Source organism: Electrophorus electricus, chromosome 14, assembly GCF_013358815.1.
Source record: "Electrophorus electricus isolate fEleEle1 chromosome 14, fEleEle1.pri, whole genome shotgun sequence".
In the NCBI taxonomy this organism is placed as follows: Eukaryota; Metazoa; Chordata; class Actinopteri; order Gymnotiformes; family Gymnotidae; genus Electrophorus; species Electrophorus electricus.
This window is the reverse complement of record NC_049548.1, coordinates 1,077,401-1,105,070: the sequence shown is the minus strand read 5'-3', so window position 1 is coordinate 1,105,070 and position 27,670 is coordinate 1,077,401. Positions and strand designations below refer to the sequence as shown.

The 27,670-nt window shown below is 44.9% G+C and overlaps 1 protein-coding gene across 14 annotated transcripts in view; it reads left to right on the top strand.

Annotated features, from left to right (window-relative positions):
• The window catches only part of ank3b (ankyrin 3b), a 104,933-nt gene that overhangs the window by 12,498 nt on the left and 64,765 nt on the right, over positions 1 to 27,670 (top strand). For 12 of the 14 annotated variants that reach the window (XM_035533851.1, XM_035533852.1, XM_035533850.1 and 9 more), the window contains exon 1: positions 24,092 to 24,253. The exons of 1 other annotated variant lie outside the window; for it this stretch is intronic. In XM_035533851.1, coding sequence (XP_035389744.1) covers positions 24,107 to 24,253 — 147 coding nt within the window. In that variant the 5' untranslated portion in view covers positions 24,092 to 24,106. Of the gene's footprint in view, positions 1 to 7,701; positions 7,840 to 24,091; positions 24,254 to 27,670 lie in introns of those variants that run through there. One more of the 14 variants, XM_035533838.1, reaches the window with a different exon arrangement.

Here is a 27,670-nt window from a genome sequence, read left to right as displayed (position 1 = left end):
ACAGTGTTAGAGCATAAGGGCTGATCGCATGATGTCAGTCTTGGTCTGCACACACATACACACACACCTTTATCGGATCTGGTTAGCAGGGACACAAAGGCACGGACACTCTTCTTGACTTCATCTGCTGTGTGACTGTGTTGTGCATCCCGAATGTCCTGATCTTTGGGGACACCTTAAGGGCCAGGTTTGGCATCCAAGACCACTTTTCACTTCTCTCTGTCTGTCACTCTGAATTTGGAATGTGTGCCTGTCTAACGTGGCCTAAAGATATCCGTTAACTTCAAGTAGACAGAATGCTTGATCTATTAGCGTTTGAAGGCACTCGGCCAAGCGCTTTCTTGTGGCTCAGCGTTTTAATTGAGAGACGGATGATATGGTGTGGGCCCTCGTCTGCATCCGGATGAAGGCCTGGGGCGACGGGCAGCGTCCACCACGTTACCATGGAGACTTGCCACTGCTCCTCCATCCCGAACAGAAAATTTACAATATGGATAGTTTTGTTTTGCCAGTGGTTTGTCTGATGGAGTTTGACAGGGCAATTAAATGGATGTGGGCATGTGTGTGTGTGAGTGTGTGTGAGTGTATGTGCATGCATTTCTCCTCTCCATTTCTAAACCTCTTCAGAGAGGTCTATACCAGAGAGAGGCCTCCCAGTATTAGTCACCCATCTCTCTCTCTCTCTCTCTCTCTCCCTCCCTCTCTCTCCCTGTCTTTCTCCCTCTCTCTCTCCCTCTCTCTCACTCTCTCTCCCTCTCTCTCCCTCTCTCCCTCTCTCTCTCTCTCTCTCTCTCCCTCTCTCTCCCTGTCTTTCTCCCTCTCTCTCTCTCCCTCTCTCTCTCTTTCTCCCTCTCTCTTGCTTTCACTCCTGCTTTCTTTTTTCTTTTGCTTACTCTCTCTATCTGTCTCTCACCCTCCCTCTCTCTCTGAAATGTGAGACAAGCCTACACTAGTAAAAGCTGCTACATGTTTAAAACACTGAAGTGTTCCTTCACTCCTCCTCTGTCACGATCGGGCAAATCCGTGCTCTGTACGCTCGCTCTGCATGCGTCACCGTACGGGTGCGCCGTGCGACCGTTGATCATCGCCGCACTTCCTCACCGGGCACACAACGCTGGCGAACCTGCCTGTCGCCATCGCGGTTCGGCTTGGATTACCTGTGCTGTGTGGTGCCAGGGCGTGTGGCCATCCCATGAGGCTTTGCGCTCTTATTTAATCAGCCCATACCTGATCAGGTGTCCCGGAGGTTCGGCGCAGTCTCCTGTGTCCTTATGTCCCGGCAGAGTCAATCGCCCAGGCGTCTCATAGCCAGTGAGGTTCAAGTCCACTACATGATTCAGTCTCCATGTCTGTGTGAGTCTGTGTTTTAATGTTACATAATCAACAAGTTAATATTACATGCAAAACAGTATCATGCTTAGCAAGTGTAGCAGTGTATGACTGTGGGGCACGGCACGTACGCGTGTGCGTGTTTGTGTGGGCCTGTATGTGACAGAAGGGTACTCACTCTGAGGCCATTTTTAATGTCTCTCACATCAGACACCACTCTGACTGCGTCTCCGTGTGCAGCATGGGGACGTGGCATCTCGGACAGTTATGGTAATGGTTAGTGCACTGCTGACACAGCAGGCATAAAGCTCGTCCGGTTCGTCCTGTTGTTTCAAACAGATTAAGTGGACAGGGTCACGCTTAATCTGACTGCAACGTTATCCTTCTACAACGTTTCAGGTCCTGGTGCACACACACACACACACACACACACACACACACACACACACACACACACACACACACACACATATGCATGCACACACTGGCTTACCCGTTTGCTGGAGTGTCAGTCGGATGGTCTTTGCTGTGTGTGCATGCAAATCTGTCTGTGAGCTGGCCCATTAAAGCAGCTCTCTCACACATTCTGAGCGAATCCGTCCTGCTGCTCAGTTTCCGATGTGTTTTTCTGTCCTCGATTGAAATCCAAGTGGATGGATTAATCCATTCTGTACACAGTAACAGTTCTGTAAACAGTCCAAGCCTTCTGTGGTCAAACGGGATTTCGGGATCTTTATTCATTTTTATTAATTTTTTAGTGTTTGAAAACTTCAATTAATCTAATGTGGAGCACAACAGAGCTCATGGCCATATTCAATTCACAAAGCTTTTCGTGTAGGCTGAACCAGAGCTAGACGTGGTTATATCTGACCAAGGCAATGCCGATATGTGAAATGGCCTGTGTAACGTCGGCCAGTTGCCAGAACACTTTCATCCAGCAAATGGAAAATTATTCCAAGGCCGAAACACTTTGAACCTTAGACTTGCTTGGTTTGCGATAAGACTCCTTTATGTAGGTCAGGACACTGGTAGCTATTACACCGGTAATAAACTTCACACGACAAGCATGGCACAAGCATGTAAATCTCACAAAGGTGTGTGTATGGTCATCACACTGGGGTGAAGTCACTGCTCTGTACAGTGTAAGGCAGCTTTGACGCTGGGTGGTGGTGAGTGTGACTATAGAGCGACTCTGGAACCTCACTAGTTTACACTCCCAGCAGACCAGTGGGTGGACTGCCCGATCAGTGCATCCTCTAAGCACGAAGGAGTACAGACTAGTAGTTTATGAATATGCTTTACAGATAGAGATATGCATCCTGTTTTTATTTTTTGTGTGTGTGTGGTTTTTTTTTTATTATTCAAACACAAGAGAATGTCATCCTCAGCAAAAGGTGTTGTCCCTGGAGTGTTTCAAATACACCTCTTGTCTGAAACTCTTTAAAACAGTGGTGACAGAGGTAATGTGATGCTTTATTAATGCAACTCCATCACTGTGATTAATGGCAGGAAAAGGTTCAGGCCCAGTCCACCGGTGCACTATCCGCTGATGATGGCATTTTCAGGAGGAGCGCTCGTGGGTCCTGAGAGAGGCTTTCATCCGACCCCGACAGCTATTCGCTGCGTTCCTGAGTGTCTGGAGGATGGGGGCTCAGCACTCCCTGACCAGTTGCGCTGTCTTAATCCATCCAGATCCAGCACGCCAGACTCCTCAGTCATCTACGGCTTCATCAATCAGTCCGCCGTCCTGCCATCGAGCGCCGATATGACACAGCTGGTCCGTGAATATTAGAGAACGGCTCCCCGTTCCTGCCGTGTAAGGGCGTGGTTCATGCTCAGACAACAAGTGCTTGTTTTCTTGTGAGTGTATAGCTGAGGTCCACTATTTCCTGATGGTCTTTTGTTTGGACAAGGCAGCCGTTGACTGCCTTGCTCTCAGCACACTGCTGCCACCTGGTGGTCAAGGAATCATGATGCACTTTGATTCCATTTCTACTAATAAGCAAAGCAGGTCTTGTGTTCTAATTGTTCAGACACCCACAAATTTGATTGTATTAATGATTGAGAAAGAAGAAGAAACTAAAACAGTGCTGACTTAATTTGTACAAACTTTCATTATCACTGTAAAACAAGAAGGAGTTGTATTTGTATTGTAGTTTAACTAAAATTAATTTAAAATGTTTTTGGCTTTTTATTTTTTGACCAAAACATAGTAAAAGTTATATATATGAATACAGAATAATACAGAATACATAATACAGAGTACAGAATATTACACATCACAGACAGTTACACAACAAAAGGGCTACGCAACAAAAGGGTGTTTGTGTGTGTGTGTGTGTGTGTGTCTGTGTGTGTGAGTGTTTGTGTGTGTGTGTGTGTGTGTGTGTGTCTGTGTGTGTTTGTTTGTGTGTGTGTGTGTGTGTGTGTGTTTGTGTGTGTGTGTCTGTGTGTGTGTGTGTGTGTGTGTGTGTGTGTGTGTGTGTGTCTGTGTGTGTGTGTGTGTGTGTGTCTGTGTGTGTTTGTTTGTGTGTGTGTGTGTGTGTGTGTGTGTGTGTGTGTGTGTGTGTGTGTGTGTTGTAAGCTCACACATGCCAAAGGTCTGACTTGGTCTTACTTCACAAATGTTCTCATTACTGTTTATCTGCGAAGCTTCTGATAACCTCATCCACATTTTTCTTGTTACAGTATAACCTACATAACAGAAATGGCTATTTTGAAGAGGATTGTGTTTGAGAAATGATGTCAAAACATCACTAAACAAAAGAATGTGAAAAATCTTGTTTGTATAACATTTCACCTTATAGTGGCCCTTATATAATGGGGATTACATGAATAATGTAAAAAGACTGCACAAATTTGGACAGATTCAGGTTAAAGTTCCCCTTTTGTCCAGCAGAGGGACCCAGAGAACACACCTGAATGGCCGTTTTTGTCTCCGAGCAAGATACATTCATCACACACTATGTCTGGCATACACTAAACGGAGTTTTCATACAGAAGTTCTCATTTTAATCACACGATAAGTGCAATTTCGACACATTAACAGAGAGTCATGTGGGGTGTAGTTAATACGGTTATTAAGATGATGTCACGCATTCATCATTGACTAGAAATGAAAAGCAAATGTCTAAATATTCATCCGTCTTTTAAATATGCGCAAGGCCTTTCCTTTCTATGTCGCTAGCGCTAACCTAAAGCTACTGGCTCAGTGATGCTTTCACTCACACCCTTACATGTGTTGATGGGTCACTTCCCGTTCGTTCTTTCATTCCCGACCTACTTTTTGAAAATCTGTTCCGACTGAATCTCAGCAGAGTGGAGTCACTGCGGAGTCACTTCTGTAGTTAGCCAGGAGGGGGCAGAGTAGTGACGTTAACGCAGACGAGGCACAGCCGCTTGGCCACATGACTTATGTCAGTTGAGTCTGCATGGTATGAAATTTTGATGATTTCACACGCACACACACACACAAATCTGAAGAACATTCCAGAGAGTAACTGCAGTATACTATAATAAAGATGTGGAGGTAGTCAAAATTGCAAAAGAAACATCATCATACACTAGTTTCACCTCCCACCTTCAACTTCAGAAGAACTTCAGAACTTTGCCTGTACAGATGTTGAAGGACCTCTATCTGAAAAGTCCTGTTTCTTTGGAATATACACGTTTGTGTGAGTGTGTGTGTGAGTGTGTGTGTGCGTGTGTGAGTGTGTGTGTGTGCGTGTGTGTGTGTGCGCGTGTGTGTGTGCGTGTGTGAGTGTGAGTGTGTGTGTGTGTGTGTGTGTGCGTGTGTGTGCGCGCGTGCGTGTGCGCGTGCGAGTGCGTGTGTGTGCGTGTGCGTGTGCGCGTGCGAGTGCGTGTGTGTGCGTGTGCGTGTGCGAGTGCGTGTGCGTGTGTGTGTGCGTGCGTGTGTGTGTGCGTGTGTGAGTGTGTGTGCGAGTGTGTGTGTGTGTGTAAAGGGTCATTCAGCTCTACTGTAATTCACTACTGTGAATTACAGCCCTCCCTATTTTTAAAAATCACAATTAAACTTTGATATAAAACCCTACGCTGCATTGGTGTATATACGTCAGTCATGTTTATAACCTGTGTACTTACTGTCAATATCCGTATTTGTATTAATGCTGTGATAGGGTTTTATATATTTATATATTTCAGATGTTACATTTTACTGAGTAACAGTGGGATGCTAAAAGAGCTTCAGCCTCTGTGGCGGTCAAAGACCGCAGAGCTTTTAAGCCTTTCATCGAGGGTTTCGCTGGACATCTGCTCTTTCAGTTCTGATTTGTTGGGCTTGCCAGCAAGAAAGCTTGGAAATCCCGTAAGTTCTTTATCATGCCTGCCGCTGTAGAGCAGGCCAGCAGCTCTGAGGGGTGAGCTGGTTTCCTGCACGTGGTAAAACAGTCGCAGGTTTCCTAAGTTCTCCAGCGCTGGAGCTCTGTAGCGATGCAGGACACTCTTCTGTTCTCGTCTTTCTTTTTACGCCAGCACGTTTAAGGAACAGGTTCTCTTGGGCTCTTCGCGTTGCAGCAGATGCTTTTGTCAAGTCTTATCGGTTGGATGTGGTGTATGATATCTGGTTTTGAATATCATTTATCTAGAAACTCATTTTAATATTTATTTACTTTTTAGAAGGCCAGTCCGTATAAAACATGCAAAGTGAGGTCTACTCTAAGAGGGATGTTACTGTAGGGGAAGAACTGTCTCTGTGATTAAGCGAACGAGACAGCTGTAGTCAGGGCTTCTGAACCTGCCCTAGGACCCCATCACACCCTGACCACTGCTGTGATGCCCTGAAAGGACTACATCACCCATGATACCTAACGAGCCTATCAATGACCGCAGCAAGTGGGGACCAATTAGTGTGAGCTCATTTGCATAATTAGAACTGGGACCCGTCATACATTATTATGCAGAGTGGTGCATATAGGCACTGGGACTTTAAGAGAGCTCAGCGCATCTGTTGGGGTTAATAAATAAATTCTTTAGCGTAGCATTTCTGCCAGAACATAGCGATCTAATGTGGCCTTTGTTATTTGTTTGTTTGTTTATTTACCTGACATGTTCCCATTCTTTACGCGTTCCCATCTGAAATGTCACATGCAGGACGAGGTGTTGTGCGACATTTCTTGTGACTCCGGGGGAAAAAAACAAAACAACAAACCCATCTGTTAATATCAGCCCTTCACAACAAGCGACGTACAGAACACGACACTCACCTAACAAACTGCAGCGAGCATCTGACCCGGGACCCAGGGCGCGAGTGGATTGGCTATTCGCCTCTTTTCGCTCTTCACTCTTTTCACCCCCACTGGGTGTTTATGGTTTGAGTGGCACTGTCTCCCTCCAGTGAGGCAATGGCATCCGAGCCCCTCCCCCTCTTTGGCCAATGAGAACAAGGAATGTGTTCCTCTCCATCAGCTCATTAATATTCAGTGACTGCAGTTCTCCATCTTGGGCTCAGGTGCGAACATGCGAACGTGTAATGCACACACACTTTCACAATAGCTGCTGCATACAGTGAACATGATCAGTGCCATGCTGTTGGGACGCTGTAGCGCTCAGACTACCAACCCTGCCGGTGACGAACCTGAACAGAGCTCACGTCCACTTTTGCGTATGTGATGGGGCGGTCTGCCGAGTCTATGCTGAGAGCAGCAAACACACACGCACACACATGCATGCTCACACACACACATGCGCGCTGGTGCATCGTGATCGTTTTCCCATAAAGCAGTTTGCTCTGCGCTACCAGCCTGTGAGGGCTCACGTTTATGATTCTGTTGCTTTATGCCATCAGCCATTGTTCAGTCTGCACACGTGTGTGTGTGTGTGTGTGTTAATCTGCACAGGAGTCCACCCCCATCACATCCCCTCCCCATACTTAGCCACTTCCAGCTGGTGGTGAAGGATACAGGCGTTATACTGCCTCCCACTGTCCCAGCTGCTTCTCTCCCTCCCTCCCTCTCTCCCTCCTTCTCTCTCTCTCTCTCAGCTTCATTTAATCCTTCACCCTCCCTCTCTGTCGCCTAACGTGGAGATGGGATCGGTAAGGGCCAGTCGGAGCAGGAAACGACCTACCAAAAGAAACACAGCGTTTCTGTAAACAGCGCTTTCGCTCTCTCTCTCTCGCTTTCTCCTTCGTGTCACATGCACGCATCCCTCAACCCTCAGCCCCGTCTCCCCGGCGTGCTGCGGAGGACTAGACAACGCACGTTTTCTACCCTGTGCGCACGTGAGAGAGAGAGAGGGAGACCTTCACCCCTCTGTCGTGCTCACCTCCAGAGGGATCTCCCCCACGCTGCAATTTTGCTGCTTCTTTCGTTTGTCGGGAACCACCACTGCCACCGTACTTTTTTGAAAGGATACTGTCCTCCCTGAGCCATGGCACATGCAGCATCCCAGCTGAAGAAGAAGGCAGACCAGGAGCTCACCATCACTGAGGAAGAGAAAGAGAAGGAGAAGAAGAGGAAGGCGAGGAAGAGGCCCCGGGACGAGAAGAGAAAGGTAGCGATCCGGGAGGGCGTGTTGGGCGGGCGTGCGTGCGTGCGGTCTGGGGAGGGGGCGTCGTATTTCTGGTACATTCCTTTGTGTTTGCAGTGGTGGTCCCGGACACCAGCTCACGCACGGCGTCCAGGTCAAAGCTACAGTTTGGGCAGATGCTCCCTTTTGTCTGGAGCGATGGGCTGGTTTTGGAGAGGGAGCAGAATGGGGGAAGTGTCACCTGTTCTCCAGGATGCCTGTGGCACTGCAGTGAGGGGGCTGCAGCCTCTTCAGGCAGTACAGACTTATTTAGAGGAGTAGCGTGAGCATGCTGGATGTGGAAAATATAAGGGCTCCTGTGTGCTGATATTTTTTGGGGGCTTTTGTGAAATTTTCTAGAATTTGGGTTATTGGGTATTGTTTACAGCTCAGTCTGGCTGTGATTGGTCTTTGCTGCACTTTATTTCAGAGCAGAATATCCTTCATGGCACGGGACATGATTTTTAAAGCTCTTTTTTGCTTTAATCACATTTATTCACATTTCTTCATCTTGATTGCTGGTATTATTTTAGCTGTAGTCCAGTAGTGTGTGTGTGTGTGTGTGTGTGTGTGTGTGTGTGTGTTCACTGAGATGGAACCTCCGCTGTATGGCTTGTGTAATCAGTCTGGGAAGCATTGAATGCGTCGGTCTCAGGGGAGCTGGCCAGGCGTGCTCCATGGGGCTTTCTGAAAGCCCTTCTCCCCTCGCACACCCTCCCCTCTCCCCTCACACACCCTCCCCTCTCCCCCACACACCCTCCCCTCACACACCCTCCCCTCTCCCCCACACACCCTCCCCTCTCCCCTTGTGCCCTTCTGTCTGTCCTTCTCCACAACCCCTACCTGTCTACTGATCTGCATCCCAGTACAAAGTGTCCTCCCAAACCCCAACACCAGCAGTGTGTCTGGTGCTTGGCTCCATCACCCCCACCCTCCAACTCCCAGCAATCAGCACATAGGACATGTGTGTGTGTGTGTGTGTGTGTGTGTGTGTGCGTGCGCGCGCGCGTGCGTGCGTGTGTGTGTGTGCGTTTTTTTATGGGAGTCCTTTTGTTGATAGCCTTGTGCGCTGGCAACAATTTAGGGAGACATCTTTGCTGTTTTTGCTATGTAAAGCAGCATCTGCGTGTTCCAGAGACGAGCTCTTCCTTCAGGATAATTTTTTTATTTGTTTGTTTTTAATTTTTGTTTGTCAGTGATAGGAGGGTGTTGTTTATTCTTGCACCCAGCCCAGACTAAGAGCACGCTCGTTGCTCCGCTCAGAGACTCAGGGGGCTGCTCAGGGCCAGCGGCGTGGCCATCACGGCTGTTCAGGGTCATGCACCATATCCAGTGCCAGTAACAGTTCTAGCCTACAGCCACAGCCTAATCTACAGACTCCGAGCATGCAGGACCCAGACGGTCCCGTGGGCACACCGGCATTGCGCACTAGAGTGGTGCGCAGCGGCAGAAAAGGTGAGGTAGCTGCAGTGAGACTTTGCTGAAAGGATTTGTCTGGGGTTTTTTGGTGTTGTTTTTAAACTCATTTGAATGGATATGGTGTGGACTCCTGGGCTCCAGACTGTCCCATGTACAGAAGTCGCAAATCAGCAGTCTTTGTCTTAATTGTGTGCCACTCACACAGCTACCGTGACCTCTGTTACATAGCTGTGTGTGTGTGGGTGTATATCCGCGCTCGCTCTACCACAACCTGACCTGCATCAGGTTCCCATCAACAGGTGCTGGACCTCTTGCTGTTCAGTGTTCAAGGTCAAACATCCCAGTCCACGAAAGCAGAAGAATAAAACCAAATGGGGGCTTGCATCCTTCGTTCTGGAAACAGTCGTTGTGATCCTAATACAATGCTATTTGGTATTAGCCAAGTAGAGCTGTGGCCAAGGAGAGCCAATGCCCTGGTTTGAGTTGCTCTCATGTATGGATCTTTATAGATGATCCGTATCACTGATGGAAGAAGCCATGTTAATGATCTCGCCCGCCAGACTGCCTTGCATCATAAATACAGGGAGACCTGTTAGAGCCCAGCGTTGCTGTGAGTAGTTCACGTTCGTATTTTTAGTTCTTTTTAACCTCAGGAGAATTGGATCGTGTGCTGTGTATGACTACAGCAGCACGCGGCAGGAATGCACCGTGCCACGAGTTCTCATTGTAGCCCAGCTGTTTAACTGGAGCTCGACGTGGTTGGAGAAGGAGCAGGCGTGATGTGAGACGTAACGCGAGCGCGGTGGATTAGCAGCCGCCCGCGTCATCGAGCGTTTAGTGTCAAGGCGCACGTGCGTGCCTGTCGTGCGCAAGGAGAAGAAATCCATACCCTGGCGTGCTGTGCCTGGCTCTTGGCAGCCCCGCGTCGCCTTTTTAGTGGCCAAACGAAAACAAATAGGCTAGAAGCTGTCTGCTGGAATATGTGTGCGCGCATGCATGCGTGTTGGCACGTTGGGTGGTCTTACAAGTTTGCATTCGGTTGCGTTATTCGTGTTGCTCGTTCCTCAGGTCATTGCGGTTTCGCAGAAGTATCGTAATCGCTCGTGTTCCTTGCACAAGCTGTTCCCCACCGTAGACTCCGTCTTGAGCTGTACCACGGTCATAAATCTAATGTTGCGTCTGCGTTACAGTTTCAGTTTTGATGTAGAGGTTTATTGTTCTGGCTCGTAGAAACGTCCTGCTTTGAGGTTTTGGCAACGCGTCGGTTATGAAAGCATATGCCCTTATTTATTTAGTGGTCCTGGCCACAGCTCATTAGCCTTCTGAAACACTCTAAAACCACCCAATAACTAATTCAGCGACGTTTATAATAAATAGTAATATATATGTAATTAGTTTTAAAATCCAAATGTTGTTTTTGTGTACAGTGTAGCTAAAAGCAACAGAATTTAACAAGACGGGTTTGACGGCAATGGATTGGATGGGGTCAAGGTTCATGGGGGTGCGAGAGCAGAAACCCGTGAGCTAAACGTTTTCCTCCAACACAGGTCCAGATACATTAAAATAACGCTACCTCACAACTCTACTAGAAAACTAAACCTGTAGTCTGACCTTTAAAAAGGGTTAATAAATACTGCAGGTAGTTGCTATTGGTGTTGTTTTATAAAAATCTTAAACTGTATAGAGAGACATATAATGCAAATGTATAACTTGGTGATACTAAAGTCATAAGCACTATTTTTATATTGCTGAGCCATTTCATTAATTGATGGTGACCATCCTAATTACTGAGCAGATGTGTGTGTATAAACTATTATACAAAGCCTTATTCTAATAGCTGCCTGAAAACATTTTAATGTTAATTCTTTTGTATGCAAAGTGTAGTTTTTTTAAAACCTCGAACAGCTAAAGGGCACAGAGAGGATTCAAAGCCCTCACCTCGTGTGTTTCTAATGGGACAGGGGCTGCACACTTTTCCTGGATAAGTCAGTTCTGTGCAGATGTATGTGAAACAATATCGTTCACTCGTAATCTTGGATGTAGTGTTCTGAATGTAAAACTCAGTGTGTAGCTGGCAGCTGGCATGACTGGCCCAGTTCACTGTGAGAGATCCAGAATGGGTGAGTAGGGTGATGCTGAAGAGGAAAACACTGAACCCTCAGCGTTCCTCCATTCTCCCCTCTCACCTCCCCCTCCTTTCTGCTGCCCTCCCTGTACCTCCTTATTCACCCTCACCGTGCATGGATGGAGTCTGGCTTTGTTCCTCTTTACAGGACTGGTGAGTGTTGATGTGGGTGGGGGTTCAAGCTCTGGTCACCCACACACCCCCAGTCCCTGGGGCAAGCAAACCAAGCAACGACATTAATCCTGTCACTTATCAAGAACCAGCTTTGTCTTTATCCCCCTCTCCCCTTCCTCTCTCCCTCACTCATGCCCGTCGTCATCATTCCTAAATGAAGAAGACTAATCTTATTCTGAGCAGGCTGCCATCTCTCTTTTTCCAGTCTGGTTCAAGCTTTATTATTTCTCTGTTGTCCTAATGCTGTTGTTCCGTGTGGTCAGAAGGGGAATTAGAACCACTCGTTACTCTCATGTGACTGCCTTGCCCTCATTGTCATTTATTCCCATAATTAACATTTAAATTCTGTCTTTAATGTACTAGCAATGGCTCCCTTCAGCACTGAGAACATTTTTAAAATGGCCATGGGCTTAGTCACTGGGACGCACATTAAAGGTTCATTTGTGCGTTTATCTGCCGGGGTCCGATGAATAGTGCATGGAAAGCTTGTCTGAGGAGGCGATAACAAAACCAGTTTCACAACCACGACCAGGCTGCTTCACTTCTCACTAAAGGAAGCCAGCAGAGACATGTGGAAGGCAGAGAGCAGCCGCCCTCACCCTGGTTCACCATCAAAAACGGTGTATTCCAATGACAAGGAATTCTGCCATTAAGGGAGATTTCAAAGTGTAGGGAGTGAAAACGTTCAAACAGCAAGTATTGAGTAACGGTTTATCACTCTACAAGCAGTTCACATGAAAGTTTACCTGTCAGCCATTGCATGTCTTGTCGAGATTTTCTGGCGAGTCGAGACTGCTAACTGGCAGATTATCGGAGCTATTTTTCTAAAAACTATCACTGATGTGGAAGTAACCTGTTCAGAAAAGTTGCCTTTACCTAGTTAGCTAATGCTAGTTATCCTGAGGAAATATTGGCTATAACAAGCTGTTCAGCCAACGTGAACCACATACACAGGTTAGCATTACATAGATACAGTGCAGTAGTACACTAGCCACATTAGCAAACAATAATCAACTGCAGTTCCTTTGACCCACATCACATGGTTAGTATGCAGGGAATATAAGGACACTACTTAGGAATCCTTTGGAATGGAGTGTTGCTACTGTATCTCCACTGCACTGCTTTCCCTGTCTGCTGCTCTCTTAAATCACAGTTCACACGGCTGGTATAATGTGAGCTGGCCATTCAGCAGGAACATAAGGTATTAAGAGATAAGAGCTGGCCTTGGGTACCCAAAGCCCCCCCCCCCAACCGAAAAGGGAACAGTAAGACCGATCCCCCCAGGAGACCCTACTGCTGACACATTTGAGCAGCCTGACTTATTCAGTAGATGTTCCCTCCATCCTTCTCCTCCCCCGTGCTCCCCAGTCACCAGCGCTGCTTCGGCAGACCCTGGAACCGCTACAAGAGGGTGTTTGACACTGCAGGACAGAACTCCAGCATCGCAGCTCTGCAAGACTAGTCGCTGGGATGTAATGGTGGTTTTAGAATTCAGAGAATTCCTGCATACTGCAGATAGATAGAGAGGGAGAGAGGCAAATAGAGAGGTAGAAAATAGATGCAAGGATTTCTAAAAACGCTGTGAGCGAGTGATGCCCAGAGGAGCAACAGGACTATGAACGAAGACACAGTGTCCCGCGCGTGTCGCTGGCAGGGGATTATTGCCTGAGTGTGCGTTCCATGGCTGGTTTTATGGCATGTGAGCACCGCACCTCCCACAGCCCAAGCTGCATGTAATCAGACGGTTCAAATTAATGCAAACGAAAGGTCTGCATTTGTGTTTCATTTTTAAGTGCACTCAGATAAATAGTGGGTAGGTCTGGGCCTCAGGTTACAACGTGGTGCTGAGCAAATGTGTGTTGGAAACCCTCCAGAAAGTTTGGAAAATTTGACAGCCAAAGAACTTCAGTTAATCTGTGGAGGCACCGTTTTGTTTGGGAGCTTCTCTTTGCCTAAAAGCAAGTGTTGGTCCAAATGGCAGCGAAACCACCAAAGCTCAGAAACCTGAGAAATGAGACTCCATGTTGGACCCTAAACAAGCTAACATGCTAATGAAGAAGAAGCAACAGATGCTAGTATGGCAGCCAGCCCAGACCAAACTCTGACCACTAGCCAAACAATAAAAGAAGATATCAAATGATGATTTGATGGGCTACCAAATTGTATGATGATTTAATGGGCTCACGTCTCAACAATACAACTTGTACATGGTGAACTGAAAGCAGTCACAGTGTGTATCACAGAAGCTGAAGGCAGAATGAACACCAATCAAGGTGACAGAATCCTGATATCAAAGCGGTTATTGAGGAGAGTGTTTAAAGTGGACTGATGTGTGTTCATTTTTGGAGTAGTGAATTGGGTCAAGATGTCTGCCAGAATGAAGGGACCCATAATTCTCAGTAAGCAATGAGTCATGCTTTTCCCTGAAATCTCTGCTGAGTCCACAACTGACAAAACGTCTTCGCCCAAGTGGTTTTCCTCTCCATTCCAGACCTGCATTACTAGATTATTCACCTGGCCAAACCTCTGCTAATCCATAAGAAAACAGCACACGTTTTTTAAGGAACTAAAGGACTAAAACCAGGAGGCTGCGTGTGTCTGAGATAACAGTGTTAACTCAGTATCTGCCTTTGACGGTCACTTTGCCTCAGTAAAACTGCCTTCCATAATACTTTGTGGGCATGCACAGATGATAGCTAATGTTAACTCTATGTTGTGGCTCACACTACTGACTTTATATTGGATTAAAGTATCTTCTGTAGCCTTGTATATAAAACTAGATTTGTCTGTGTCTCAGTTTGGTTTTGGGTGTTGTGCCAGTTGTCAAGCATGCTGTTCGTCACCATGACGACATGGTTACACTAGCAATTCCTGTAATGTAAGAGGACTAAGTAAACTTGTCAAGCTACAGAAAATAAAAAGCCAAAGTATTTTTTTCTATAATATTTTTAATAATAAAAATAATAATAAATATATATGATTTTTAATACTAAGTTAATACTGCCTCTGCTCGATGTATACCAAGAATGCTTTGATAGGGATCCCTTCCCCTCTTGCTTAACATTACCACAATTATGCTACTATTAAAGCCATCAGCTCAATAATTCTCTTCTTAAAGCTGCAGTCAGTAAGACTTAGAATTTGAATGAGAACATCTATCAGGCCCCGCCCCCTCCACCCTGCTCCAGCCCTGCCCCAAAGCCCCTGCTTTGCATATGGGAGGTTGCTGTGAAATGAAACATTGTTGGACAACAAACAAGCAGAAATAAATCTTTTAAACATTTAACCTTGTTTACAGCAATCTCTACTCGGTAAAATAATTAGTACGTACTTATTTAAGTGCTTAGATGTATGTTTAATAACAAAAACTAATGAATAGTGCTAAATGTGCAGTACATCACTTATGAGAACATTTAGCTGTGAGCACAGGCACACGTAAATATCATGAGAAGCATATACAAAAAACTGATACTGGGCATTTTACAACGATATTTTCAGCAACATCCAAATAAAATGCTAACCAATATCCTTACAAACCGAACCTAACCTGTAGCCTGACTGTAATATGAAACACACTGCAGTGTCACTGTAACCATTACCATCTTAGCTTTGTGGTTAATTTTCTGCAGAAAAATTACGTCAAGCAATAATAATAACTCTTTGTTGGTTCCATAGATCTTTCCACCTTTGAAAAGCTGCTCTGAAATTGCTGGATGGTTTCTTGTCATTGGCATTTAGAAGTGTGGGTGGCTCAAGCTACTAATGTGAGGACATAGTTACAGCAAATATGACAAATGTTAATTTTTAATACAGGTGACCTGCTGCTTCTTTAATAAAGACCTTAAAACTCTACATAAGTAAAGTATTAGCTAAGTGGTTGGAATTCATATGATCTAAAGTGGTTATGCTCTGACCAGATTGCATCTGTACAGGGAAGGTATGGTTTTCCCCAACACAAGGGGCATAACGCACTCTCTGGATTCCTAATGCACAAGCTGAAATCTTAACTAGCGAGGTTATGTCGACACCCATAAGGATTCATCAAGGAACAAGACAGGCAATCCCTGAGGCCTGTATCCTTCTTTAGATCCTTTAAAGTTGTAAAAATGACAGTTTAACCTTTTTTTACCTACCAATTCCATCTTCCTCTTTTCAATTTCAACCATTTCCAACCTCGTCTGGAACAGCGTCTAAGACTTAGGCTTTCTTTGCTCTACTTGGGAAATGACAGAAGTGGACTACATGGACCAAGCCTTATTTCTTATTTCTGGGCAGCTCAAATTAGAACAGGTGTGTTTTGCTGTTTTGCTTCTGTTTATGTTTCTAAAGAAGTGCAAAAACAATATCTCGTGGGCATAGAAAATAGATTTGCAGGAGAATTTAACAGAATAGTCTTGCTCCTTAATTCAAACCCAAAGAGGAAACACACTCCACAAGCAGTACATCACACCAGCTAGGACACAGCCATCATTTTAATTCTAATATTCCCGACACATGCAGTAAATGTAATCACCACAAGGGGTCTCTGTTTCATTGTATGTGGGCGTGTTCAGAAATGATCAGATTTTGGGAAAAGCCGATAAACCTAAATGATGTAATATTTATCCAGATGACTATGTAAATTCAAATAATTGAAGATCCCTACTCACTATTTGTTTTTTGGTGGTTAAACACTGCATTGCCTGCTCGTGGAACAACCAAATCTGTGACATTTCCAAGTGGCTGAAAGAATTTACTTTTTACTTTGCTCTTGAAAAGACAAGATGCTTCACATACACACAAAAAAAAACACCATCATAAGTTTTGCAAAATTTGGAATGCTTTCTACAATGTCACAATAACATCTATAATGGCAGATGGAGTGAACTGTTTGCTTTTTGCCGCCTTTTGTATCTGTGTGTTAACTTATAGTGTTCCGTATTGGAATTGCACATATTATGATTGATTGCAAAACACAATAAATAAATGCTTAACAAAACTAAGTCTGAGAGAAAAATGATGACAAAAATGACATTAGCCATTACTTTTGGTACTCTGCCTACTTACCCATAACTGGGGACTCATCATCTCAGAAATATTCAACAAAAAAAGATTTTTCTAGATTTGTTTTTTGGGCAGGAGACTGTGATAAATGAAGACTGTGGTAGATTCAGATCATAACCCTTGTCATGTGAGCACATCCTTCCTTCAAGATACATGGGATCAAGCACCTCATCTTTTCAATATGCTTTTTAGAGGATAGCACAGGTGTGGGAATGACGTTACTCTGGCTGGTGTGGGAATGGTGTTACTCTGGCTGGAGTGAGAATGACGTTACTCTGGCTGGAGTGAGAATGACGTTACTCTGGCTGGAGTGGGAATGACGTTACTCTGGCTGGAGTGGGAATGACGTTACTCTGGCTGGAGTGGGAATGACGTTACTCTGGCTGGAGTGGGAATGACGTTACTCTGGCTGGAGTGGGAATGACGTTACTCTGGCTGGAGTGGGAATGACGTTACTCTGGCTGGAGTGAGAATGACGTTACTCTGGCTGGAGTGGGAATGACGTTACTCTGGCTGGAGTGGGAATGACGTTACTCTGGCTGGAGTGGGAATGACGTTACTCTGGCTGGAGTGGGAATGAACGTTACTCTGGCTGGAGTGGGAATGACGTTACTCTGGCTGGTGTGGGAATGACAGAGGGCACAGTAATGCCGTCCTTCGTACAAAGCAGCACCTTGTTTGCTCCCAGCCACGGGTGGGTTTGGCATCATCAGCGCTATAACCAGCAAACCTCTGATGACAAGGCAGCTGCTTTTCTGTCCCTGTCTGTTCTTTATGTTGCATGGTTTCACAGGGGTATTTGTTTTTACGTAATACAGTGATCTTTCACTTAGCTAGTGTTTATCTGTTATGATATGTTATAAGCCCAACACAGTCTCTGACTTTAGGAAGAGAGAGAGAGAGAGAAAACAGGAAATGGCCCAACTGACTAATCCCATGCAGCGTGTTCAGTTGTGCTAGCTGTCCCTGGGCAGGGTGAGCTAGAGACCCACATGGCCCTCATTCTGGGCTTGGTCTTCATTAACTTCCTGTGATAAGCTGTAGGATTCACTGTAATCATATACCCCAGTGTACAGTGTCCTATATTGCAATTCACTGTTCCCATGTGAAGGAAGACACTACACTCATTTCTCTGGTTCACCTGACCTGCTACAATATCCTGTCATTACCCTTGATGATAGCAGTAAGGCTCCTTTGTACATTTTGATATAGTACTGCCAGTATTTCTGTGGCAAAAGCCACACTTTACAGATCTGTGTTTGCACCAGTGAAAATGTGAGATTCCTCCAGCTGTGCTTTCCCGTTGTGCTGTCTACCTTGTGCCTATATGCCCCAACCCTAACGCTTGTGTTTGGACATTACGTGTGTGAAGGCAAATATCATTAAAGCGGTCTTAAAGTAACACCTGTATTCCTTTTTTGATTTTGTCAGGACTTCTCCACTCGGTGTCATGCATGCACACTACACTTGAAGTGTCAGTATGCTCATGGCAGGCGTGGTAATATTCGAGCATGTGTCTGTGCATGTGCGTGCGTGCATGTGCACCCAAGTTGACAGTCGTAACTATTTGAACATACCACCTTGGACATAGAAAGAGAAATTCTAACAAGGGTTCTTGATGTAGCCAGAGCTCAGAAGGCGCGTCTCCTCGTCCCATGTGCCCCATGCAGCCCGTGGAAGAAACCTCACCATAACAGACAGCTGTGACTATACTCCCTGCCCCCTAGAGCTCGCATGCTGGCTTTGACATCATAGAAAGAACAGAACCTGCAGCCATAGCTCATGTGGGATGGAGCTTTCTGGTAGCGTCATTCTTCTTCTTTCTTTGAGACATGTGAAGGCGATGTGAAGTGATGTTCCTTCAGAACGGCTCAGAACGACACCTCCCTTACATATGTTGAGGCTTTGATATGGATTTTACAACACAGTGGTTCCTTAAACTCTCGCTCATATCTGTCAGAAATGCAGAGTCAGCTTCACCATGATGGCGTAATAGAGCATGTCTGAGCTCCTGACCTCTCTCTCTCTGTTCATTCCTGCCGTTTGAGAGAAAGGGAGTGGCATTCCTGAATAAGCCATGGTGGAAGGTCAGACAGGGTGAACAGGACAAATGTGATGCTTTTCTAGTGCCACCATGACACTAATGAAATAACTTTAATTGTGGTAAAGAATTTCAAACAGCTGCTATGAAGTCACTGAGTTGAATTTATTTATAGTAACTGATCATTTTTAAGTCAGATATTTCATTATTTATTTTTTATGATTGTTTACAAACATTTCTCAATACTGAGTTCATTTTTTGCCAAACACTTCACACAGTTCTCATGAACTCATCAACCTTTACCTCAAACAGCAGTTAACCTCACAAGAATGTAATGCACAACACTGCTACAACATTTCACGCATGGCTCAAAATGAACTCATTTTACCAGAACATTAGCACAAGTTCTGTCAACTCCTACACATCATCCTTCACTGCTGTCAGCTAACGTTACATGATGTGTCATTTTGTCTTTGATATTTTATATAATCCAACATGTCATAGCAAAACAAAACAGCAGGATAAGTGGCATACATAACTGAAAGAAAGCCACTTTTTTGCAGGGAGCAGTGACAGAATAAGACAAAAACCATGGGAAATCCAACAAGGCAATAAAATCTACATACATTCCCTATGACATAAATAGACCATACATGACGCGTCCTTCCCTGCATTTCAGTTTTTTTACATTCTGTTACACACATTTGTCAGGACTTGTAATTATTTACCAGTGCTCTCTATTCCTGAAGCCCACAGAGGAATGGTTTTCCTCATGGAGGTGGAATGCATATGACCACCATCCACATACTCCAATGTTCCTCCTGGATGCAATGACCGCTGGACACCATGACATATCTGCAGAGACCTGCAGGAATGGATAAGGTTTTCCAAGCATTTCTATCCCAAGATATATCATGGATGAGAACTTGTGGATAAATCCCAAATACAGGGTTGAATATTTCATAGTTCATATTTGTGCATATGTATATATGTATGAGTGCATGCAGACAACAAAAGTACTCGGAGTATAAACATTGCTGTCTGGTGATAGTCTTTTTTCAGCCAGCGTGTTAATGGATATTAGGGTGTTTTTGTGTTAGTGTTCTGATGGTCTGAGCTGGTTTTGAGAGTTTAGGAACAGGTTTGGTGCCTTTAGTGTGTTTTGGGGGTGAGATTTAACAGGTGTGCACAATTGCAATTGCAAAGAGAACTGCATGAAGAGTTTTGAAAAGCAAATTATAACAAATTGTAAAAACTGTAAGATTCTTCAGGACTCTAGCAATAGTCTTTAACATTTTAAAATGTAGTGTTTTTGTCCAACACTCTATCTGTAATTTCTCTGTGTTTCATGGTGTTTTTTGTTTTTATGGTCACGGGTAATGTCAACCATCACAGTGTCCTGCTCATCACTGTAAATTCCACTGCTTCTCCCTGTGCAACATAATCATTGGACTCCAGGACAGAAATGTGAAAATAGAGACTTTACCACTCAATAGTCCCCCTTCAGAATGCACTCCTTACTCACTAGTAAATCCAGCCAGGAGACGCCACTGCTGAGCTGAGCAGTGCTGGCTGCACTCTCATCCAGCCTCTCACTGACAGACCACGATTTATGATGTGATTGATGATAACAGTATCAGCCCTGATCTCCTCGGGGACGACGGTTCATCTTCTACCTCTTCCTCTTCCTCTCTCTGCACCTCTTCCTCTTGCTCTTTAATTTTTTAATTTTTAATGCCTGTGTACATTTAAAAAAAATAATACTGGCATATGAATATATGCCGTCTCAGTCAGTTTTGTTTGGTTTTGAATTTAGCTGAACAAGTTCTGCAAAACACAGTTTTGCTGAAGGCTGAGTTTGAGTTAGAAAATAATTCCTGAGCTTCAAGGTTATTCTACACAATGTGTGCTAAAACTGATTCATGGTGCTGTTAGGCTGTCTGAAGAGTTTTGTAAAACTGAATTCAAAATTGAAAAACGCTTGTTAACAATTATATTTAAGAAAAACTAATGAAAACTTAGTAAAATGATGAAAGCATGTTTGAGTGAACAGACATTGGTTGTTATATGGTGCTCTATAACAATGTGATGTCTTTTTAGTGATGAAAACACACAACTTTTCTTCATTACACAGGTTGACCTTCCATTTCATCAGCAGGGTAGAAAATGTTTTTTTAAAATGTGCTGTTGTGTTTGAGTTCTAAAGTCTTACCAAGCAGACCGACTTAATTAAGATGAATCTACTGTTAGCTAGAGACAGAGCTCAAATGAGACAGAAGGTGTGTTTATAGGTGTTTTAGTTTCCTTAAATTACATCCTCCTCAGAGTCCAGTGGACATATGTGGGTCAGCTTGGTTCATGTTTTCAGGTGTGTGGTGAGCGGTACTGTTTATATGTGCATGTGTATTTTAGTACGGTCCTCTAGAGAGCCAGCTACTTTTCTATATGTGTGTGTGTGTGTGTGTGTGTGTGTGTGTGTGTGTGTGTAAGTGTGGCACTTTTTGTCTCGTACATATTCTACACACTGACACTTTTCAAAAGAGGTACAGGAAAGCAAGAATCTCACATGGTTACAGGCAGACACTCACTCTGAACTGTTTGCCAGTAATAGACTACCAATCTGCATCTAATTCCCTCTTCAGTCTTGACTTTATAAAAAATTGCCTGTAAAGTTTCTGCCTGTTTGCTTTGCACTGATTCCATCAGTTATGCTTTACTGTTCCTTAGCAGCAACGGGAACGCCTTACTACCGACGGACCAAACAGCTGAACCCAGCAGCCAGCCAATCACGTGTGTGCATTAAGAGCAACCCTATACCTCTTGTAAATGGATAGCCACTAGAATCTGATGTAGGAGCTTTATCGATTTTACTCTGGAACTGGAAAGGTATCCCAGTCTAGTTCACCTCCATGGTTAGCACTCCGTGTTGCATCTGTGTTCTGGAAGATGCCAGCCATGTTCTGGAGGGGTGGGGTTTATTGATCCGGGTTTAGAGATTGGGTTTATGGCATGTCTGTTTAGTTATCTATGTAATCATGGTTATGGATACCATTAACATTTAAAACATATACATATAAAGAGTCTATTGATCACTTAGATTAACTATTTTATGGGGTTCCATACTAGCGTGAGTAACAGTTCTGCACAGAGTGCGCATTTCTCATGTAATGGTGAGACGTTTCCTGAGAGTGCTCGCTGAGACTCAATTGAGCTTATTCTTCAGCTAGTGGGGAAATGAGTCAATAAATCATCAAAGGAAGAACTGTAATGCTATCATTTGCTTAGTGAAGTAAAAGAGACAAAGAGAGAGAGACAGGATCTTGCGTGCTCAGCATGGCAAAATGTGTGTGTGTGTGCGTGTGTGTGTGTGGTGTGTGTGCGTGCGTGTGTGCGTGTGTGCGTGTGTGGGTGTGTGCGTGCGTGCGTGCGTGTGTGCGTGTGTGTGTGTGTGTGTGCGTGCGTGCGTGTGTGTGTGCGTGTGGTGTGTGTGTGTGCGTGCGTGCGTGCGTGTGAGTGTGTGTGTGTGTGCGTGTGCGTGTGTGTGTGTGTGTGTGTGTGTGTGTGTGTGTGTGTGCGTGTGTGTGTGTGTGTGTGTGTGTGTGTGTGTGAGTGTGTGTGTGTGTGTGTGTGTGTGAGTGTGTGTGTGAGTGTGTGTGTGTGTGTGAGTGTGTGTGAGTGTGTGTGTGTGCGTGAGTGTGTGTGTGTGTGTGTGTGTGTGTGTGTGTGTGTGTGTGAGTGTGTGTGTGAGTGTGTGTGTGAGTGTGTGTGTGTGTGTGTGTGTGTGTGTGTGTGGTGTGTGAGTGTGTGTGTGTGTGTGTGTGGTGTTGTGTGTGTGTGTGTGTGTGTGTGTGCGTGCGTGAGTGTGTGTGTGTGTGTGTGTGTGTGTGTGTGTGTGTGTGTGTGTGTGTGTGTGTGAGTGTGTGTGTGTGAGTGTGTGTGTGTGTGTGAGTGTGCGTGTGAGTGTGTGTGTGCGTGTGATATCCTTCCCCTTATTTTGCCATTGAAGTCAAAATAAAGGAGAGTGATGGTGGTTGCAGTGACATGCAGCATCCTTCAGTACAGCACAGAAAAATACCCCCCAGAGGGCTGATACATTTATGCTTCTGTCCCTGGAGGAGCAATGCCCTACAGTCAGTGGCCACACATACACACATCCATCTTACCATATTGCTGAAGTCGTTGTACTTTAGTTCCCCTTTGCACTCAGTTACAGCATATAGCTGACACTTTTATCCAAAGCAACTTATAATTATGATTGAGTAAATGAGGGTTAAGGGCCTTGCTCAGGGGCACAGCAGTGGGAACTTGGCAGTGGTGGGACATGAACCAGCAACCTTCCTATTACAAGTCAAGCACCTTAAACACTGAGCTACCACTTGCCCACATATTGGTTTCTTGACTTCGCTTAAACAGCATCTACACTCAAAGCTTTCTACAGCCTTTAGAACAAAGCACGCAGCATTTCCAGAGAATGGCAGGCTTGCTGCTAACTCTGGTCTTGGTCTCCGTAGCTCTCTCCTCACAAACACAGGTGAGAGATTATACTGGTAATGTCATTATCAAATCTCAAAACTCTAATCCGCTACTGGCATCCCTCCTGCAGTGACAGGTCGGTTGCTATGGCAACAAGGTCCTTCTGAGAAAGTACTAAATGTAGCACATCTTTCATCGCCTGAGCAGACACCTGGTACCAGACCGAGGAGCGTGAGTGGTGTCTAGATGTTTTGGTCGGGCTCAGCCTTGTGATCTGAACCGGCTGCTGGAATATGTTTGCCACCATGTTTGCATACTCCTCCCTGACACTTTCCTATTGCTGCTTATGGGAGGAGCAGTTTGGACTTTACAACTACAACTGTCCCATGACAACACGCACTCGGTTTCACTAATGAATAAATGGGTTGAAGACCCATTTACATTGTTCTGAAAGTACACACTATTATATTATAGTAGTATTATAGTGTAATTCTGACCTGCATATTGGGATATTTTACTATAAGAGGTGCTGGCTCAGTCCCTCCTGTTTCTTTATAAGCAGAATTGAGTAGTGTAGTTCATTTTGAAATCCAGGATGAATTACTGCATTGATTTGGTTAATTAAACTGTCGTCTGGCAAGGCATGCAGGGAAGGAGGTTAAAAGTGTGTGTGTGTGTGTGTGGATGGTGGGGGGTGGAAGGTTATGTTGTCACTGTAAACAGATTCCGCTGCTACTTTTCCTTATGAAAGAGAGAGAGAGAGAGAGGAATGAGGGTCGGTGTGGACCAACTCTGCCACGCCGTTAATACCAGGGGGAAAAGCCCCCAAATCCCCCTAAAGCCGACCTACTGCTCTCCAGCATGGCTGACTGGCTCCCAACAGTGACAGAGGTCTGGGCTGCGCGCGCCCGCCTGCTTGAGCTGGAGCCTCACAGAGCGCAGAGGGAGCAGGAGGGAGGGGACTGGAAACAGCTGAGATGCAGGTTGACAGTCAGGCTCGCTGGGACAGACCTCTGCCTGGGAGGCCCAGCGCTGCGCTAACCCCACCACTATTTCCGTCGCCCCCTTCGGCAGATCATGATTACACTCGTCCGGGATCGACGCCGCTAGTGCCTACGAATATGGTAAGTGCCGGAGCCTGGAGAAGTACCCGTGCCCATCCCCCCCCACCGTCTCGGGCCCTGGACTTAGCTGAGAGGAGAGAGTTGCAGCCAAGAGGTAGCTAGCTGTGCTAGCATTCTGCCTTGTCACTGCTGTGGAGGATGAGGTAGCCCTGCTGGCGGTGCCTCCGCGAGGGAATGGGAGAGCGTCTCGCATCCCTCACGTTGCCGAGCATCTACCGAGCCGACTGGCCGGGACGCGCCTTGCACTACTGCCTGGCCTTCTTCAGAAAGGTATTATTAGCTCTGACTTAACCTTCTGTGCTGTGCCCTGGGATTGAGCTGATTGAATACTCGAGTTTCACTCCAAGCTGCAGGGGGCAAAATGGCAGTGGAGGAGGAAGAGGAGAAGCTAGTGTTCGTAAGTGCTGATTTAAAAAAAACAACAACTTGGGTCGCTGAACAGGGCCGCATGAACTGGTGGAGGGGTGGTAGAGCCTCACGGATGGACGGGGTCTGTGAGGAGAGACCGCGTGACCGCATGGCTATGTGTAGTTGGACATTTACAGGAATGGCGTAAGACTTTAACACAGCACTGCGCCGACCGGTTGGTTCAGTGAGGGAGTGTGATGGAGCTTACTATCTCGAGATAGAAGGAGCTTAGCATCACAGATGCCTTGGTTTCAAATATGAGGTTAACTCGGCTTTAACCTACTCATGGTGTCCTCTGATTGGTGGAGCAGGTTTCTGCAGTCTTTGTTTCAATATGGTTTGGGTCGTATAATGCACCCATTTAGTAAAATGTTACTAACGAAAAGTAAGTGCAGCATGACGCATGGCTTTTAAGAGGCTTTTTTGGTGAGTGTGTTTTGTGATTGGTGCATGATGTGAACCCACCAGGTGTGCGCGACCTTGCACCAGTACAGGGATATCCTGTTCATGCCTGGACCCAAGCCATATCTCTAAAGTCAACCTCCATGTAACCCCTCAAGCCCTATGATCTATTAATCAGATAGTTCTAGATGTTCCATAGTCCTTGTTGAGGTTAAGGTGACCAGGCTTTTCTGTGGCTGCTACAAAACTGTGGAGCAGTCTCCCATGTTTCAAAAGATGGTCCCGCACAATAGATATTTTTGAGTCAAATTTATAAACCTGTTTATTTTCTCAGGCATTGGGGTCCTTTTAAAGATTGTGCTTTCAGACAGCTGTTCTGTCGTGGTTCTCTCTCTTCTGCTGTCAGCTGCTTTGTGTTTTAATTGGCTATTTTATTATCCTGGTTACATAATTTTAGCTTATTGTGCAGTTTGAAGTCTTTTGAAGTGCTTGTTTTTAGTTTATCTCTTTTATTTCTTTAAATCTATGTTTCATTTGAATTGATCTCATTTTGCTGCACTTCGGTTGATATCTGCTGCCTTTGAAATGTGCTACATAAATAAAGTTGGTGATGATAGTTAATAAACAACACAGCCTGCAACAGGAAATCATAGTCGAGTCCAATACTACAAAGATTAAGCATTTCTGTTCTTTCACTTAATGGCTATCGGATATTATGAACATGGTAGTATGTAGAGATGATGTCTGTCCTTCATAGCAGCTTTGATATACAACTTCCCTTTTCTCACATGAGAGCACGAAGCATGAATAGACATCTTAAATAGACATATTAAATAGGTTACTATTTAATCTATTCTATATAGGCTTTAATCATAACATAGGACTCTGTTGTATGATAAAGGGAGAGCTGTAGAGAAGGTTTTTTTTTACCAAGATTATTCAGTGTAGAATTAAAACAGTATGTCACCTAAAAGAAACTGACATGACTAATGACTGCAGTCAGTGGGAGTAGCATAACATCATGTGCGGGAAATAATGCTTAAGTCCCCACTAGGTTGTATTCTTTATTAGCTACATTAGTACCTCTGGAAGATGCATTACAGAGGAAGAGAGCCTCAGAATGTGCGCTTGTCATAGTCAGTCATTAAGACGGACATTTCCCAACCATGCCCTGCATACAGTACCACCTCACAGAATGTGTCAGTCTTAAAGGTGCTTTCACCTAATGGTTTATGCTTCAATTCAAATATAAATAGTGAAAGCTGGTATCCTATACATGAATTGATTTACAAAACAAAATGTATATATAAAATTTAAAAATTAATAACATTTCATTTTAAATTAATTTTACCACCTCAGTCTTTAGAACTTCAGTCTCCCATGCTACTTATATGTAACATAGCTGAGATTTCAAGCATCATAGTTGTGTGTGTGTATGTACGTATGATGTGTAGCAATGTAATGCCAGCCTGCAGCATTATCTCTGGGTCTGAACAGATCTCTGAAATGTTCTTCTCATTGGCGACACCCAGTCTGTAAATGGAAATGGTATGGCTGTCCGAGGTGTCACTCTGGAGTGTGCAGCCCTGGCTCAAATAATAGCACTCATCCAGGTCCTTAGAACTGGGCCCAGTGTTGACAGGAGAAAATTGATATTGGCAGAAGAAATTTGATAAGAGAAATGACAAATACATGTTTTTGACGTGTTTTATTTATAATAATGTAGACATCCTTTGAATACTGAGCATTCTAGGTTAACTTGCTATTCAGACATGTAATCATGTAATCATGCACTCCGAGGGTTATATGCCAGTGAATTGTGGGCGGGGAAAGAAAAATGGAGCATATGGTCTAATATTCCTTCATTTTCACCATGCTGTGTGAACCAAATGAAAAACAATGGTGTGGGTGGCATGAGGTAGGAATGTGTGTGTGTGTGTGTGTGTGTGTGTGTGTGTAGATATGTGTCGGTGTGAGCAGGACGTAAAGCTTTTTACACTGAGCTGTCCTCCAGTCCATGCTGACCTCAGGGAGAGGACACTACGCCCCTCCTTATGAGTTCCCTCTCTGGGAGGCTGTTGATGACTACAGCAACGTCCCCTCACACTCTGCTTCCACCTCTCACATTCACATTCAAACGGGGTCTAAACATCAAGCCTGACCACATGGTTTCCTGTGAGGTCAATCTTTGGGCTAAACACTGTATTACACAAACAAGATTACTATTGCCATTTTCCCACCAGGCAGCATGGATGTTTTCACAGTTCGTGTGCATACAAGCTCAGTACAGACCAGTACGCAGGCCAATTTAGCCTGCATCCAAGGGACTTCCACAGGACAGAACTGAAAGTGAAAAATGATTCATTAGTTTTGTATTGATTATATACTTATAAATCCTCAAGGACTCCTGACCTTGAGAGTGAAATTGATGGCCTGTGGGGTCTTTGAGGAGACTAGGCCGGAGAAGATAAAGTGTAAACCCCAGGAGGGAAGGACAAATGCCTCTACGTTTTATGAGTCTGGTCCTTTCAGAAGACAGACTCTAGTAATGGAGAAAGAGAGAACGAGAGAGAGAGAGAGATCTTCAAAGCAGAACACCCACACACT